The sequence below is a fragment of the Oryzias melastigma genome, linkage group LG19 (assembly GCF_002922805.2).
Source record: "Oryzias melastigma strain HK-1 linkage group LG19, ASM292280v2, whole genome shotgun sequence".
Classification (NCBI taxonomy): Eukaryota; Metazoa; Chordata; class Actinopteri; order Beloniformes; family Adrianichthyidae; genus Oryzias; species Oryzias melastigma.
This window is the reverse complement of record NC_050530.1, coordinates 19,707,632-19,727,147: the sequence shown is the minus strand read 5'-3', so window position 1 is coordinate 19,727,147 and position 19,516 is coordinate 19,707,632. Positions and strand designations below refer to the sequence as shown.

General features: G+C 40.3%; 1 protein-coding gene across 1 annotated transcript in view; it reads left to right on the top strand.

The window, feature by feature from the left end:
- Positions 1-19,516, top strand: part of crhr1 (corticotropin releasing hormone receptor 1) — a 150,160-nt gene that overhangs the window by 18,116 nt on the left and 112,528 nt on the right. The window contains exons 3-4 of the mRNA XM_024285068.2: positions 1,047-1,106; positions 1,442-1,567. Of these exons, the coding sequence (XP_024140836.1) occupies positions 1,047-1,106; positions 1,442-1,567 (186 nt within the window). The remainder of the gene's footprint in view (positions 1-1,046; positions 1,107-1,441; positions 1,568-19,516) is intronic.

Sequence of the window (19,516 nt, the reverse complement as noted above, 5' to 3'; positions counted from 1 at the left end):
GCACTATTGGAGCTATCCAGATCAAAACTGTACGGTTTGATCCAGATTCCAGCTCAAAACAAAGACGTTCAAGGATCTATTTGTCTGCAAGTGGATGCATATGAATGGATCAGAAGAGGAAGCTAGTGGCGTATTTTCCACGTCATAAATACCATAATTTTACTGTTTGCTGCTGAATTACAACAATTTTAATAAAGAAATACTCAGAATTGTAATATTAAGCTTAATTTTCTTTCTTTATTTCCTCCATCATGAGAAAACCTGCAACAAGCACAAGTTAAAAATACAGTTTTCATCCAACTGGGTCTTAAAATAGTTTTTTTATCACATTTTATTCTGTTGTATTTTATCTAGCCTCACTGACATGAAATATAGGGTGACATAAAGTCGCCGTGACCACATTTGCAATCTGCAGTGGCCCCATCAACATTTCTAAGCGTTTTTTAAACAGAATCGTTCCCTTTACAGGTCAAACAGGGACCTCTCATTTCTCATTTCTCATAATTTACAAGCTCTGCCGCGGCCACAAGGTCAACATGCATCACAGACGGCAATTAGTCAGAGTTAATTTTTTAAGTCATTTTTTCTGTCATCTCAATCCCTTGAAATAAAAATGACGACGTCCCAACACAGAAGGGAGCGTTTTAGGCAGCAAGCCACCACGGCGTTTATCTGCTGAGAACAATTTCTGCTTTTCTCACCACATGTATGTGTGAAAACACTTGTTAAAGAAAAAGCGACGCCTGAAAGCATCACGCCTTTGCCCTCTGGAGCATCCCTATGTCTCCTTTATTTTTATTTTTACCCAAATCCTCCTGATTTATCGCAGAAATAATGACCTGACCCTCGGGGCATGTCTACACTCATATTCACTGCACCCGTCCTGTTATTGCTGCAGGAGAGCTTTGTCACCAGTGTTTACCGTTGCCCTTTAGTGCTCACCCTTTGTAGCTGTTAAGCTACAGCTAATGAGATTTTCAGTGCTTCTCCCAAAGTGTGCAAATGAAGATAGCATTTGCTGATGAGGACGTCTGTCTTTATTGCAGTGCAGTCCCTGGTCGCCACCTGGAACCAAACTCTGAGCAACGCCACGAGTCAGTGGAGCGGTGAGTTGGACGCGCTGCAACCGATTCCCCACACAGTCACTACAAAGCCGAGCCGCCGTGGAACACCACGCCAGGGAAACAGGATTGTTATGAATTCAGATTATTAAGACTAGCATCAAAGACGTGAACAATTCTGGAAATAGATCCGACACAGGAGACGGCGCTCGGTTCAAGTGAGACAAAGCGCAGGAGTAATCATTAAATCTGTGCACACAAACACCCGGCTCCAGCGTGATCGGAGCATTGTCAGAGTTTCACTGAAGCTAAATATAGTCCTGAACCTCGCCGGGAATGTTTGCTCCTATGCGTCTGACATTTGTTTCCTCACGCTTCAGGTTCGGGAATCTACTGCGACACCTCCATCGATGGCATCGGCACCTGCTGGCCGAGGAGCGGCGCGGGCCAGATGGTCTCACGGCCCTGTCCCGAGATGTTTTACGGCGTCAGATACAACACCACAAGTGAGTCCTCAGAATACAAACGCCGAGGATTCAAAACGTGATCTATTTCAATCTTCCTTCCACACTGAACTGAAACCCCCTCCCGCGGGCAAATCCTGTTTGTGCACAGAAATTAGCACACACACACATTAGCAAAAGGGCTGTGCAAAAGTGAGAAAGCAAAAAGCTGCGTCTGCACTAAAACCGGAGTGAAGCGGATAATAAAGCACGAATGGCCCGAGGAGAGGCGCTCAGATCAACATGACGAGTGGAGGCAAACATTTGTAGTGAAAACTGTTTCCGTCTGGACCTCAGTGGAGCTGAAGAGAGGAGAGGCTAAAATCTTTAAATGTGAAACACTGATGGATTCCAGTTAACAGGGTTTTGTGTTTGTCTTTTCATACTAAATTAAATTAATATCTACTGTCAATCCCACAGCACAGCGCACTGTGTTCATTAACGATGAATTAGAGTGAAAGCATTGCTAAGAGGAGAAAGAACATGCTGTCGCCAGTGATTTGTTAGTTGTTCCTTTTTTAGTAAAACTTATTGTCTCATTTTAACATCAGTTATTTCCATAATTTTCACAATTTCGGGTGCACAGGATTATAAGGCGCTGGATGGCTCTGTGGCTGACGCCTGGTTCACGCTGGTTGCAGAAACAACGTGAAGCAGCGCGGACAAAGGCCGCTTCCATTCGGCGCCCTTGTTGACCTGCATGTGGTGGTTCACAGCAGGCACGGAGCGGAAGCCGTTGTGGCGTGCAGCAGATCGTTTCGTCTATTTTGTGCCACAAGCGATCCGCGTCAATTCTGGTAGAAAGTTACATCAAGAATCATGAGAAAATCTGGTTTATTTTCAAAATATAAGCAATTTTTCACAATAAAATTAAATTGCAGGAGAGCGGATGCCATGCACTCCCCGCTACTTTCCGCGTTCAGTGTGAACCTAGCGTTAGAGTTGGATCGGTGCACAAGAAACCTGGATTTGCTTCCCAGTGACGCTATGAGACAAAGTCCAGTAGTTGCCCATCTGGGTCTTCCTTTGCCTTGAAAATGTTGTCATGAAAGGCATCTGGCATAAAAACTCTCTGCAATTCGGACACCATGCTCACTATTTTCATTAATTTTTTACAGAAGTATGATGTCACCGATTTCACACAAAGAAAATCGAATCAATACGCACGTTTTTAAGATGTCTATTTATGACTTCACCGTGTTCTGAGGCTAAAAATGTTAATATTTTATTTTTTAAAAATGACTTTTTTTGCTACAATTGTTTGACCGCAATGCATTGTGGTCTATATTCGCTAATGTAGTGCGCATTGATTCACACTAGCTTTTTCCAAAGACTTCCGGAAAATTTTTAGGGCACTTAATTTTTGAATTGTAGATTGGGACAGCATTACAAAATGGTGAACGTGCTATAGTGAGTAGTAAAGGATTTTGGACATAGCCTAGAACTTGTTCGTAACACGCTACATGGTAGCAGCGTTGGAAACTTTAGCCACGTTAGCGTTTTCACATTACTTGTGACTCTCAACCGTCTTTGCAAGGCGCAAAAAACTGACAGCCTACTGCTTAAACAAACGTTACTGTGACTACGCTAACTAGCAATGATAATGATTAGCTTACTCACTGTCACAGTCCGACACTGCTACACGTTAGCCATGTTAATCAAAAAAACCTGACCAGACATTTTTATAGAAAGCTGTGTACTTCTCAAAATTGCTTTGACATCAGTGAGCACAACCAGATTTCTGGATTATAAGGCGCACTTTCTTTTTTTTTTTTTTAAAAAGGCTTTTAGGTACACATTTAGTGCATTAAAATATGGCAATTTTAGGCAAAGCTTAATAAAATGGAAACTCTGTAAAATAATGATGATGACAGCTGTTGGTCTGACACTGTTTGTTCCTGTCCTTCTGCCAAATAGTGTGACTGGAGAGTCGTTTGCTTAGATCCAGGAGTCTCATCTGAAGTCTGCCTTTGGACACACTTTGCGCATGCCGATTTTTGTTTTTGTGAATTTGTTTTAAAACAGTTGATTTTTTTTTTTTACTTTTTATTAGACTAGGAAAAAAAAACGAAGCCCAGGTTTGTAGGTGAAGAAGGAAAAAAAAAGTTTAATTTCATTCAAGAGTGGATTAACAGAGCTCTGCACTCTGGGCAAACACTCCCTGCTAAAGGAGACGGTCAAACAGGCATTCACATTAAGTGATAGTACGCTCCAGAGTGTCTTTAAAAGCTTTGAGATTGAATGTGGAAACAGAAACCATATCATAAAAAAAATTCCCCAGAAACCTCTTTTTTTTTTACTATAATAATTGGAACTCAATAACGCTACAAACAAAGTTAAATTAAATTTTGTGTGAACTGAAATCATATTTAGAACAAACAGAGAAATGTAGTTTTTTATAAATTGTTTGTCTTTTTGTACGTTTTTTTTCTAATCAGATTTAAATCATTTTTTTGTGGTTCAAAAACGTGTGATAGAGCAGCTGTTTTTATGCTGTTTACCCTGTTGATAGATATTGTATCTGACTACTATGGTTGTGCCAAAATATCAATATTGCGATATATCGCGACATTTAGTCCTGGGATTGGTTTTCGATGGGCTCTCACCAAGTATCGATCTTTAATTTTCGTTTGAAGAGGCTGTAAAGCATTATATTCATCATCCTTTGGTGAGACGTTCCTTTGGAGGTAGATAGGGGGCGCAGGTTGTAAGACTGACTGTCGAGGACACCAATGTGTCTGACAGATACTTGAATTCTTAATTTTTTGTTCTGTTGTTTACAACAATTTTGCACTAAGTACTGGCACTGCTGTTCATGTTTACTGTTGGTAACATTGAATTTTACAAATAATCCAAATTAACTTTGTGTCAAAGACATAGAATTACTGATTTCAACAATGTTGCACAACAGTGTTAATTTTTGCACAAAAATTAGATACAAGTTGAGTACTATGATTGTGTTCAAGCTAAAAAATAAACAGGGATGTATTTTCCTTAAAAAAATATATGCTCTTCTATATCTTGTGAGCTTTTATAGATGATTTTTACCAGTTATCGCAATATCGCGATAACATCGTTATGAGACATGTATCGCGTATTGCGAAGTATCAAGTGATTCTCAGCCTTACTGGCTACTGTATCTACTCCTTACATTTCATCAGGAAAGCACACCATAGCTTGGTGAAATCTGAAATTTGGCACATTGCATTGTGATTTATAAAGCTTCTTTTTGTGCTTTTGTTTATTACATTTACATTTCTTTTTCTATTTGTTTTTTAAGTGTTTTATTGCTGCTCATGCTTTCTGTGTCTTTAAGTACTTGGAAATGTCTCTGTGCACAAAAGGGGCTCCCTTACCCCACAACCTTCAGTTATGTAATACTTGAATACTTCCAAATCTAATTCTGAGTCCATTTACAAACTGAATAATGGAGCAATGTATATGTGTGGATACTCACAGAATTTAGGTTGGAGCAACTTCTAACCCAGTTCTAGGTAACTTTTGGTGATGGCAAAAGTGGATTTCTATTTAAGGTTCTTTGCCCTGACATGCATTCCCACAACTCTGAATCTCTGGGTTTGTGTAGAGTAACTAAAGAATTGACAGTTTTGGACTTGTTTAATTCATATCAGAACGTCAGGGAACGGCCAACACTTTAGTCTCACCCACACACTCCTCAACAACTGAGCTGGCTCCAACACACACCAATAAATGACTGTAAAACACAACAACAGAATGAAAACGGCCCAACAATACAGATATAAAAGCTCCCATAATGCACCTGACTCTGCTTTCCTTGCATGGTCGGGGTCATTTCAGTGTGAATGATAGTAAAGGAGTGTTAACTCCTCCCAGCTGCTGTGATCAGACGCATTTGGAAAGTTGTGCCCAGGGCCCAACGGCTAATGATCTTCATCTCCTCTGACTGTGAAAGAAAAAAAGACATTAGATGTGTCCCATTGTCCCATAATGACACGATTTATGGTCAAATCTTCCGCTCCTTTGTGGATGTCAACAGTGCTCTGTATGCTGTCCTTACAGCCCCCACAGCCCTGCAGGCTGAGGACATGACATCGACATGTCAAGCATGTGTTAGCAAAAAGATTAATTTAAATTCAACAGCACAATATTTTAAATCCAAAAATGTGGGCAATAAATGGTTTGTCAACAGTTTCCTGGTGGCAAGTGATGCTACAGTGGAGCTCACTAGCATGCTACTGCAGAGCTCGCTAGGGATGTTACAATGGAGCTTGCTAGCATGGTACAGCGGAGCTTGCTAGCTTGCTACAGCAGAGCTCGCTAGCATGCTACAGTGGAGTTTGCTAGCATGCTACAGCAGAACTCGTTAGCTTGCTAGAGAAGAGCTCGCTAGCATGCTACAGAGGAGCACACTAGCTTGCTATAGCAGAGCTCGCTAGCATGCTACGGTGTTCACCGAGCAGCTGGCTAGTGTGGCAAGCTAACTCACTGAATCCCTACTTAAGTCAGTGTGGTCAAACACAGGTGGGGAACTGCAGACAAACCCATATGAGGCCCACTTAGCCTTGCTGGCTGTGATTCTTTAACTTTTCAACTGTTAACTCCATCAACTTGCGCCACTTTTCTCCTTCAGAATCTGCTGGAATTAAATTGATCATGTTGGCAAAAAATAACAGTAAAGAACATAAACACTGGAGCTCGGTGTTAAAGGGTTAAAGTCTCACTCTGATTATCTTTTGATCTATTTTTAAAGTGTTCCCAGAAGTCTTTTAATTACAATCATTCCAATTTTAGCAAAAAAAAAAGGAAAAAAACTGTGGTTTTCTAGGGTTCTGTTTCTGTCTAAGACATGGTAAATGTCATCCATCATGAGATAAAATGCCACAAGAACGTGTTAAAAGCACTCTTTTTTTATTGGAGTGAGTCTTTAACCAATTTAGATTATTGGAGAAGCCTGGTACATTGCTACCGGAGAAAATGTGGTTACTCTAGCAGGCAAACGCTTGTAACCAGATCTGCCGTCAGCTTTCTGCAGGAGCAGATTTGCATGAAAAAGCCTGCAGCCATTCAGCACTCGGAGTTCAAGAAAGAGCAGCAGGCTGATGAAAGGCGGCATTAAAGGTGTGATGTCTGTTGGAGGTGGTAGAGATTTATATGCACAATATGCTTACGTAAATGAGGAAAGCGTACGACAATTTCCCCCCTTAAGTAGTTTATCTCAAGTGTGTGTGAACACACCCAGGAAATCTGTTTTCAGATAAGAGTCGGCTTTGGCAGCTTCATGATTAATAGGAGTTTTTGTACCGGCAGACTTTTCTCTACTGTCCCCGATTTTAGCAGGTGGAGGTTTTAGAAAGCAATAAAGTGGTCATGTTGAAGTTTTCCCTTTTTTAATTCTTTTTTTCCTTAGCTTGGCAGCATAAATACGTCTAAGTGTGTTGGTTTACAGGTGGAGGTGCACAATAAAGCTCAGATTTTAGGAGATTAAACAGCCGATTTCAAAAATCCACCTAATGAAATAAAGCATTTGGAGGATGCTTGTGCATTTCATCTTTTAAAAGCTTGTTATTCGGTTGTTGTTTTAGTTGTTTTTCTGCAACAATAAAATATAATTGATTGTTCATCATGCTTTCTGCAATTAAGTGTCATGTTTGGATTGTTTACATTCCATGTTTTTGCTGTCAGCTGTCAGTCAAACGTGCACCATTAGGATAATTGGAACATGAGGCGGCGTTTCTAATTTAGAATTTTTTTTATTTTTTTTTTTATCAGATTTAAATTCATAAGGAATCAAAAGTTTATACGTAAAAGCGACTCAGCTCCAAACAAACCACCCACAGACTGATGATGCTTTCCCAGCTTAGGAGGAAAAACAACATTAGATCAGAGACGATCAAAGTAGCACACAGAACACAGCACCAATACCCCTCTCCTGTGTATTTGCATCTATAGAGCTTCAGTAAACGTCTCCTCACTCCTGGTTTCTCTCTGACTACACAGGTCAGCTGATACCGCCACACGTGCCTCACTTCCTCATCACGTTCCTCTCAAAAAAACATCCGAGTTGATGTTAAAATTAACTTTTGGTAGTTAAATCACTTGGTTTATTTAAAAACTAAAATGGAGTCTGTGGGTGAAGCTGAAACAAATCTACCATAAACAAGAAGGTGCCCCAATTTTTGCATTTGGAGCAAAGACGGGTTGTATTTTAGGAGCTCCTGCAAGATGTCAGTTGGTCTGATTACATGCAAAAAAGCATCTTCTGGATTATCTTGAATAAAATCAGGACTGGCAATGAGAAAATTGCATTTTTTGTGTTTAGGGGAAACATTCTGATTAATCATCAGTCAGTGATAGAAACCAATCTTTCTGATGTGGTTTTCCTCCAATATTTAAAGAAAAGACCAGTCATTTGCATGAAATGTTTAGTTATTATGTCGCAATATATTTAGGATATTCATTCTCGCAAAAATGCCAAATGTGGCTACAGGGCTGAACACTGTTCATTTATGCAGTGTTAGAAAAGATTTCTGCACAATTTTACGCAGAAAAATGAATCCGTACTGATCCAAACATGAATGAACCGCCTTCTGCTCCAAACTTACCTAAATTTAGCATCAACCAAGCAAATATTTTTGTCATTTTGTGTTTTTTTAAATTTGTGACAGTGTGATGCAGTAAAAGATCAAAATACAGTTTGAAATGACTAAATGAAGTTTATTATTATTATTATTATATTAACAAACTTTACTTTGGCACCACTAAGGGGACTTTTTCATTCTTTAAGAATTAAGATTAAAATAAAAAAAAAATTAAAGTCCAGAATGTTATAATTAAAAGCATAAATAAACAGAGTAAGAACACGTATCTGACGAGTCTGTCTTTTGTTTTGCTAGTTTTGCTCTTGCTAGCATCTTTCATGCTAGCATCTTTCATGCTAGCATCTTTGGTGCTAGCATCTTTGCTGCCATCGTGCGCTCTGGAAGCTTTGCAACCACAGCTAGTTGCCTTGCATTTATATGATTAAACTTACCTCGAGCTGCTTCAGTGATAGGCGAACTCCTTTGTCCAAAGATGGCCCATCATCCTTCTGCTAGCTAATGGTGCCGTCGGGGTGATTTTGAAATGTGAATACAGACTACTTGTGTGCGCTTCTCCACTTTCTCATTTTCAACTAAACATTTCCCCTCAGTTTGCTCTCACCAGCAGTCAGTCAGCAGCCGATCGATGTTCATATCAGGATAAGGGTAATTCATCAACTACATTTAAAAAGTCTGTATAAGTCCGTAAATGTGAGTTTCACACTTCCACTGATAGCGCGTCACAAGTTTAACCAGGTTGGTTTTTGACCAATCGGAGAGTCAGATCTGGTAGTGATATAACGATTATGGTCCTTAGAATTCAGAAACAGGCCATGCTTCCCTTTTGGCACAGAAGCATCAACCATTTGTAAATTGGTCATGGAGAAGAAATTAATTGCGGTTTGTGCCTGACACCAAGGCTTTCATATGTCATAATAGAAAGAAAAAGACTGGAGCGAGATTAGCAGAATTTGCACCACTTTGACATTTCACTCCTTCCACTGTAGGTGGCAGACACGTGATAATAAACAGTAGAAATAGAAAAATCCTCTCCTTGCTTGTCCAGTGTGAATGCTATATGCTAAATGTGAACATACCATAACAAGTAAAAGCCTAAAAATTGATTCAATTTTAAAGCCCTGGAGAAACAGTATACAATATATAGAAGATGTATGAACAATTATTTATAATGTTACTATTATTAAAATAGGATTTCCTTTTAGCGCAGTTTCTAGTGTTTGTGCACAAAGTGATGATGCTTCTTCTTTAGTCCAGGTTTAGCTGTAGTTTATTCATTTAAGATCAAACACCTTTACAGGAAAATAGTTGAAGGAATAAATGCTTACAAAAAAAGATTGTATTTGAATACAAATGAATAAATAAATTGAAAGCATATTTATGCCGCCTGTGCAGGAAAAATGCACTTTTATGAAAGCGGCAATGGAACAATAAATAATCCAATTCCCCACAGTGCCCACATAGACTGCTGAAACAACAGTTATGACAGCAGCGCAAACAATATGAATGAGCTACGGCGGTCTGTGAAACCACACGGAGAAGCAGAACCCGTTCTTCTAACAACTGGAGAGACGTTTCTGTTGACTTTGATGGGAAGCCGACAGCCTCACGCCGGAGCGCTCACTGCTGTAAGATTTTGCGGAGGAGAACTCTGATGTGGCAGAAGAGCCGACACATTTGCAAACACCAACTTTTGGAAACCGTTTGGAAACTTAAAAATAGAATGTGAATCTATTAATCTATGCATCATACTGACGACCTTCACCGGGCAGTTGCTGGGATAGGCTCCAGCATCATCACAACAGCAAAAGGGGTTCAGAGAGTTCTGAAGATGGATGGATGTTATTAACCATAAAAGAACATTTTTAAAAATAGATTTTAGTTATCATGTTTTTTTTTTTTTTGTTTTTTTTTTACTGCCCCATACTTTTTACTTGTATTTGATTACAAACAGAACTCTCACTCAATCTTAATGGGCTTTATCAGTCAAGTTAATTGGATTTTTAATGATTTATTCAATAGAAGCTACTGCAGATAAACTGGAAAACAAAAAGCACTGTCTTTATTCAATTTTCTCTAAAAAAGTAGACATATTTTGTGTTCATCTTCCATTATGGAAAACCAATGATTCAATGTTAGATATTGGTCATTCGTATGAGTTTAAAGTCCCACTCCGATCATCGTTTGATCCATTTTCAAAGTGTTTTAGCCAAAATCATAAAACCTAGTCTTATACAAGTGGATGCATCAGAATGGAGTGGAGCAGGGATATTTTCCACGTCAAGAACTTTTTTCAAACTAAATGTTTTCAACATGACGATTTGAATAAATACTCAGAAATGTGATTTTAAGCTAAATTTTCTTTAACCCTAGAGCACTATCGTCGGTTGATTTTCACCCGAGCAAAAGCATTTACAGGATGTTCAATGTGTTTCAGTTTTCTGAGTGTCATGGGTGCCTGGAATGGGTGGACCAAATGCCAAGTCTTGAGTGTTATTATTTTTTTTTTTCTCAAATTCCTAATTTTTCAGTAATTTTCTAGCATATTTTTAGGATCATCCTATGTTTTTATTTTCCATTTTGTTACATAAACCACAGTTAAAATATAATGAAACTACTCTAATTTTGTGTTATCATATTTTGTATGACAATTTTTTTTTAGGTACATTAAATTGCGTAAAAATTAAGGCATGGTGTAACTTTTTATAGCAAAAGTGTTCTAGGATAAAATGTTTTCTCCATCATCAGAAAAATGCTTCAAGAACATGTTAAAAAGACATTATTTTTGATGTGGGTCTATAAATGTCAGCATGTTAGATGTTAACAATAAAACTCCTTTGTGCATCATTTACATTTTTTACATTCATACAAATGTTTCCGCTGTTAAAAACACTAAAAGCTTTTTTTTTTTAATTATTTGAAAAATGTATTCCAGTAAATGGTAAAAACAAAAGGAATATTTAAACTGGTACCTTGAGTAGCTGTTCTTTTCACTTCTACGTGAGTCGTATTACTTTGAAGTAACGCTGTCCTTCCACGAGTTGAACTTTAAAAATATTTAGGCTTCACTCCGCTGTTTTTACTCTCTCCATTAAATCCAGTTTATTGCTCTTAGTAACACAATTTCACCGCACAGAACAGGCTTTGTTTGGCCACTTTTACCCTACAATAACAGATCCGTTCATCAATATGATATTATTGAGCTGAAAACAGGCTCTGCTCAGGCCCCGCGGCTGGAGATTTATGCTTTTAATCTGTGCCACCTACAGTTTGAAAAATCTTTCAAGCGGTGAGGATAAGCTAGCACGGACTGACTTTGTGGGTTTTGGAGGGGCTGTGGAGAAGCAATGATGATGTAAGGGACAAAAATCCTTTACTAGATGAAATGATTTCACAAAATCTATTAATAACACATGGATTTTTAGCAACAAAAGTGATTAAAAGTCCTTAAAAAATGTCCTTTTAGTTCAAGATAGAACCACAACCCCTTAAACCAGGTGAGAACCTGAAAACTCAGAACCGAATTTCATCATTGAACTGTTTCACAATGATAATGGGCTGCCAAATGAGTCCAGCCTCTCCGGCTAAATCATACATATTTTACTCCATTCCAAAACTTCTATAATTACCCGGATTCATGTTTATTTAATAATCCCATTAAGATCACGTGTTAAGAGGGAATCTTTTAATTATAAATCGCTGCAATATCCACAACAGCCAAGAACACAATATTCACCTCTCCTCCTGGTAATGATCCCTAAAATAAAATCCATATCGGCGCGCTTTGATGTGTATGTATTTAGGCCAGCAGAACTCTCTGAAGGTAATGCAGACGAACAGCAAACACAATTAGCTAAATGTATGAGATGAAAGCTGATATTTTTGTTGGGGAAATTTAAAATCGAAACCCCCAAAGGACACTAAGAGATCTACTTAAGAGAAAAAGAGATCCGGGGTGTGTGTGAGTTTTTTCTTTTTCTAGCGCTTGCCCGTAATATGACTCCGCGAGTTTTAGTTTCACCTTCAGGATTAAAGTAATCTCCACTTGAGTGAGAACTGAAAGGCAAAAAAAGACACCGATCAGCTGTAAAGGTCAGTCGCTGAGTTACAGGCAGTAAGCTGATGCAAATGGCTTTTCATTAAATACTAAAATACTCCATGATTTTTGCCAGTGGCGGACAAAGAAATTTAAGGGCCTCAGGGGAACAAGGGGCCCTCTGCAGCATTTGTTTGAATATTTTTCCTTTCCTTTACCAAAATGGTTCACTTTTAGACAGCATTATTGTTAAAAATTATTTTGACAGACATCTAAAAACTAAAATCACATTTAAATGTTAAGAAAAATATATTTTTATACATTATTTTCACGTAGAAAAGGATTTAAATGTATTAAAAGCTAAATTTTCACCTGCCCACCTTCTTGTAGGAACAAATGACCGCTGAAAAAAACCCAAAAAGCTGTAGTCTCTTTCTGCTCACTAACTTGCTGTTGCTGTTGATGGAATATTCCATTCCTGCACATTGACGGGGGAGGATGAAATACTTTCACATGAGCAGTACTAAGCTGCATTCTCACTGAACGCAATTTGCACGTAAAATTCACTTTGACTGCCCTAAAATGTCCTTGACGCCCCGACTACTTGTGGGAGGAGCAGTTTCATTCGATTCCACATCATGGAAAACATGGATAATGTTGAGCGAGTAGCTTGGGTTTAAATGCTTTGGAGAGCTCTTTAGAGGTGCAAGCAAGCATGTCTCCTCGTCTGAGGTCACCAGATTATTCAGAAACACTCACAGTATGGTGAGTTTCACCATTTACTCCAGAGGCTGTGCCTGGATGACAGACGTTTTAAACGTTACTCCCATCTGCATTGCACGTTTTTTTTACTCGCATTAACCAGAGGGGAAAAGTAATAAAGTAAACTGTAAGATTGTTTTCTAGTTGTTTTGATGAAAATCAGAAAAACATCATAGGTCCACTAATCTGTAGGGAGCTGGCAAACTCCACTGTAAAATGCTCCGCTGTATTGAGCTAGCAAGCTTGCTACGGTGGAGCTCGCTAGCATAATACAGCGAACCACGCTACAGTGGAGCTTTCTAGCTAGCTACAGCAGACTTTGCTTTCTCGCTACAGAGAAGTGTGCTGGCTACAGTGGAGCTCGCTAGTCTACTACAGCGAACCACGCTACAGTGGAGCTTTCTAGCTAGCTACAGTTTAATACACCGCAGCTCGCTAGTTCACTACAGGAGAGCTTGCTAGCTCAATACAGCGGAGCATGTTACACTGGAGCTCACTGGCAAGTTAAAGTAAAGTTCACTAGCTCACTACGGTGGAGCTCGCTAGCCTATTACAGTGGACCATATTACAGTGGAACTCTCTAGCTAGCTACAGCAGAGTGCTCAATACACCAGAGCTCGCTATGGTGGAGCTCACTAGCTCGCCACAGCGGAGCTTGCTAGCTCAACACACTGGAGCTCGCTACAGTGGAGCTCGCCACAGCAAGCTTGCTTGCTCAATACAGCGAAGGGTGTTACAGTGGAGCTCACTAGCTAGCTACAGTGGAGCTTGCTAGCTTGACACAGCAGAGCTCAGTACAGTGACGTCCGCTACAGTGGAGTTGGCTAACTGGCTACAGTGGAGCTCGCTATCTTGCTATCGCAGTGCCCACCTAATCTAATATGGGCAAACACAGGTGGGGCCACAACAGAAACTGCCATCAAACCCAATCGGGGCCCACATTTCCTGGGGGCTGAGGAGTCACACCTTGGTTGACACACCTCGTCAACCTCGCCAAATTTAAGATTTTTAAAGTCTCAACGTGCCACCCCCAACATCCAAGTTCGCCTCTGATTTCACCTCATATTTGGAGTATTTGTTAACCAACAAAAAGACTCTTATAGTGAATTCATGGTGTTTAATGCAACTTTCTAAGTCTTTCGATTTTCCATTAACAATGACCACAAATGTCTCTGTCTTAAGCTTTTCCTCAGAAACTCTTTTCCAATTACAAAACAGACTCAAAACAACAACACTGGTCCTTGCTTCGACGCCTCCTTTAATGGCAGTAGTAATGCACTTATCCACTTCTTGCGCTCAAGGCTTCACATTCTCCAAGTTGAGTTATTTGAAGTGCAGCTACATCAGGGACACTTAACACAAAGCGGCAAAACTCTTTCTACTTGAAACATTCAAAAACTCCTGACAGAAGTGCATTTATAAAAGAGACGTACAGTTTTTCTTAAACAAAAGTCACTGTTGAAGTTCTCGGATTTGCGTCAGCGTTGTATTATAAGCGTGAAGCGACGTGTATTTTGTCCCCTATAAATCCATTACTTCACAACATCATTTGAATGGTCTCAGTAGTGGATTCAGCGTCGGCGACCTTGATGACATCTGTGGGAACTGGTGCAAATAATTCCACACAGTGGAGCAGAAAATGGAAGCGCATTCGTTTGCTGCCAGGGAGGGCTGTCGCTGCGTTACAGGAATATATATTACAGCCAGACGCAAGAACAGCAAACACAATGATTGCTTGTTGGGGCAAAAGAGGTGAGAAAGGTTTTGAATGATAATCTGGCAGCCGGAGCACACACATTAAAAGTCAAGACATGTCCACAAAAATACTTTACAGACTAATACCACTACTGTTTTTGCATTATTGGAAGATAATAGTCACAGTATTGTTAAAGTAATACCTCAAATGATAGTATTTAGTTGAAGGTTTAGTCCATCAAACTGTAATTCTTTTCCCGGCTGCACACTTTCAATTATACTAATGATTTCTTTCGTCTTGTTAATCCATATGAGAGCTATTATTCAAAATATGAACTCATTGAGTAGTGATACATTATTAACTCAATTAAAACTGTCCTCAACCACGTTGGCACATCACACAAAGTCAGGACTCTTAAAATGAACGACTTTCTCTAACATTCTCCTGCTTTTGATTTTTAGCACCTGGCTTTGCCAAAGCTAAGACTTACTGTGCTTTTATTGGAGCAGGAAAACCTTTCTTTGGATAATCTGCTTTATTGGTTGAGTCTAAAGCTCACCCAAACTCTGGTGGGAACAAAACAAACAAGCTCTGGTCCATCTGGAATTGAAGGTTTTAGTTCTGGAACCATTAAACGCTGAGGCAGTTCAGCCATTGTGATTGCAAAGTGAAAATTCCACTTTCAAGCAGAGAATAAAGATGATCCGGGCATGGAGTGTACAGTATGAAGTAGTGCTGAAGTAGTCACAACTGCCCTTACGGGTGGACACGGGCTGTCTGTGGGTGAAAAATGGGCAAACGTGTACAAGGCAAACAGGCTCCCCATAGGTAATGTCGAGGTCGTTGACTGATCTATTTTTTTATGTGGGCATCCTGGATCTGGCAGGTCAGAGTTAACTCTTAGTGTGTATTCAGACTGGAAAAGTGTCTTGGTCCAGACCATGCCCGCTTAATTCTGTCCCTCAAGTCCTGAACCTTGCGTTTTGGTCTGTATTCAGACTGCCTTATAATTTATATTTCAAAACCACGTGACTAAAGGTCTCTTCAGTCATTGGTCAGGAATTACGAGGGGGGGGCAAAGCACAGAGAGAAAGAGTAATTTAAGTCCTGTGCTTTCCAGTCCTTGTTGGAATAGTTCATTTATTCAAACTTTAGATTTCGCGTATCAATTTTAAACGTCTATATCAACGTCAAGTACAACACTTTTTAATGCTACTTTGGTACAGCGGAGGCATGCTGCAAGATGGTTACTGAGGAGACATCAGCTAAAAACGTATGCTAATAAGTGTCTTTGACGTGTAGATTTCATGTTAAAAGTTTTAATGAGCCTGCATTTGTTCAACCACATTTTAGTGAGTTGTTTCCTTTTTACTGTGCTTGCATATCATAATATGCGGCTGTGGTGACCGTTTGGTCCAGTTGTTCCACTCAGAGCACAAAGCCTATTCAGACTATGGATACTCAGAGTGAACCGGAGCTCAGTCCGATTAGAAACGACCAAAACCACCTCAAAAGATGGGTCAGAGAGCAGTTCCTGGTCCTCGACTAGGGTTACCTTGGGTGTATACAGACTGAATATTTGTCCCAGATTATCAGGGGTAACAAACTCTGGTTCACTTTGAGCGACCCAAAGGTGTCCAGTTAGACAACACCCAAGGGTAAATGAGGATGAAGTAGGTGAGATGCAGGTGTGTTGAATACTGTGCATTCTGGCACTGTTAGAAATGAGGAAATTAGACAATCAGCAACACATTCTCACTCTCAACTCTTCACAAACTGACATTTGCTTAAGGCCCCTCTGCGTCAAAAATAGACGTTTTGGGTGTCCCCAACTCATTGTTTTTTGACATGCTTGCTGTTACAATTAAATTACGGGTCCCCAACCTCGGCTGCAAACCGAAACTGGTCCAGTACCCTAATCCGGACTGGTTTGTGTCCGGGACCAGTTCACGTCTAATACTATGTCTGGTACCAGTTTGGGTCAGGTAACGCATCTAGTACCGTGTCCGGTGCCGGGTTAGAGTACCAGTACCAGTATCAGGCTAGGGTACCAGTACCGGCAACATCCCAAGGACCAGTCTGCGTGTGGTACGGCATCCGATACTGGGTCTACCGAGGGTTGTGGACCCTTGACGAACAGCCAGCACGTCCAAAAAACGATGAGTTGGGGACACCCAAAGTGTCAAAGTGTTGTGGAGGGGTCTTTAATCAAACGGCAATATGTGACAAGTTGGGAGTAAGAGTATGTTGCAATCAGAGCGTATGGGCACTTTATGTAAGTGATATGTTCAAGTGATATGCACTTGATATGTTCAAGTGCACACCATGTGAGTGCAGCATTTGTACAGTCAGTAAGGATGTATGCGCCTTACTACGGACTAGAGTGTGGTTTAAATACACCGTATGACAACACCAACCGTACGTCATACATTATATTCATAAATACTTCGCAATACACTTACCAAATATTTGGCAGTGGTACCATCCATTTTTATGAGTACTACAAGACACACCTGTTCTCACCTTAAGATGCAGCTACAAACAAGCCTAAAACCTGCAGTACTTGTATTGGTCAACCCCATTTGGATTTGACTCAGGCTTTATAAATAAGAGAATGTGAGAAAACTGAACCTAGAGAGAGAAAAGAGCGAAGGACAAGTGAAGTGAGAAAATAAAAAAGGCACCAATCCTGTTTAAAAGCCCTTTAAATTGGCACCATTTGGTCATGGCCATAGTTGGAGGACTCCTTTTATCTGAGTTATGTATCATACTGGTTGTAAAAATAATTGCTCGCTCTTGTGCATTTCTTTACTGAAACGTTGGATAGTTTAGCAACTAAGGAGAAACTGTATCTAACTAACTCAAGATAGAACTTTTCTGGGTCAGCATCATGAGTCTGATCACAGTAGAGATCTTAATGCATTTCTAAATAAGCCAAGAGATGTAACTTGTTTAAAAAAAGATTCATGTGTGCACGAAGGCCTTTAGGTGTGAGCACAGATTCCGGTGTGAAGCATGAGTCACTGTGGTTAGGACTCATTCGAGTCTGTGCGTCCCTTCTGTTGCTGCAAAATATCACCTGTTGATCTAAAGAGTTATTGCTTACAAATTTCAGAACAAAAAAAACAAGAAATAATCAGAATTTTTTTCATGTGGAGACCTTAATTAGAAGCCTAGTGGTGTAAATTTTCATGACTAGACTTAGTCACGATTTGCTCAGCAGCTACAATCACCGAAAACAACAATTTCCCAACATCTTCTGGAAGATGTAAGAGCCAAAACTTGTATTTCTTTCAAAAGATGTTGGGAAACAAAGACAGGGTAAAGCAATTAACAGGAAAATGTACCAAACCTCCTTCTCCCAAAACTCCTTGCACAGGTCATAAAGCGAACACAGTCATCACGGTCTTTTTCAAGCCCCGCAAATATCAACATGAACTCATGCTTACTCATGCAAACATACTCATTATCTGCCCCCCTTTTAAATGGAGTTCCCTTGGTGCATGTCAGCTTTTCTCGATACACCGACTAACCTCACTGCCGTGCCGCACGAGCGTGCAGAAGCAGACAGTCGGACAATATGTGGAGTCAGGGGAAATCTCCCCCACACTCCGAGGTCCTCCTCTGATGGAGCTTGTTTAACAATGTCAGTGATCTCAGGAAGTGAGTTAGATGAGCCCTCAGCAGACTCACCAGTGTCTGAGTCTAAAAGGTGCATCAACTGACTTTAGACGATCTTTAATTACTCTCTCCATCACGGAGATATATGATGCTGATGTCAGCCGTACTCCATTATCCCTGTAAATAATGGAGAAAGGAGATTTTCTGCTCTCAAAGTATCACTGTTTCCCAGCCTATTCAAGGGTAGATGAGATGAAAGGTGAGGCTTTCAATTTACCTGTCGATTCGCATTCCTCACTTATGGCCGTGAGCTGTGGGTTGTAAACAGATCACTTGAAATGCAGACAGAGGAAATGAGAGGCTTCAAAGGGGCCGGCTGAGGTGACCTGGGCATCTGGGGAGGATGGCTCCCGGATGACCTCCTGGTGAAGTTTTACAGGCAAGTCTGACTCAGAGGAGGCCTCACGGCAGATTGTGAACATGCTGGAAGGAATTAATGTCCTGGCCAGACAACACCTCCTCTGGGAGGAGCTGGGAGAGGTGATTGTGGAGAAACACCTGGGAGTTATGGTCAGGTTACTGCAACAGCAGTCAAAACCGGGATGGATGGATGGATGGATGATAGACGAACAAATGGATGGATGGTCGGATGGATGGATGGATGGATGATAGACAAAGAAATGGATGGATGGACGGATGGATGGATGGATGATAGACAAAGAAATGGATGGATGGACGGATGGATGGATGGATGATAGACAAAGAAATGGATGGATGGACAGACAGATGGATGGATGGACAGACAAATAAACGGATGAATGGATGGATGGATGGACCGACGGAAAGAGGAATTGATGGATGGATGGACAAATGAATAAATGAACGAACGGATAGACAGACGAACAGATGGATGGATAGACAGAGGGATGGATGGACAGACAGGAGGACAGATGGATGGATAGAAATAAATGTCGAAAATCTGGATAGATGAAGGGATGGATGGATTGACAAATGGATGGACAGATATAAAATGGATGGATGGATATAAAAATCCACCCTGGATAGATGGATGGCTGATAGACGAACAAATGGATGGATGGACAGACAGATCGATGGACGGACAAACAAATGGACGGATGGACAGATAGACGGATAAATGGATGGATGGAGAGACGGATAGAGGGATGGATGGACAAATGGATTAACGAATGGATGAACTGATGGATGGATGGACAAATGAACGGACGGATAGACAGACA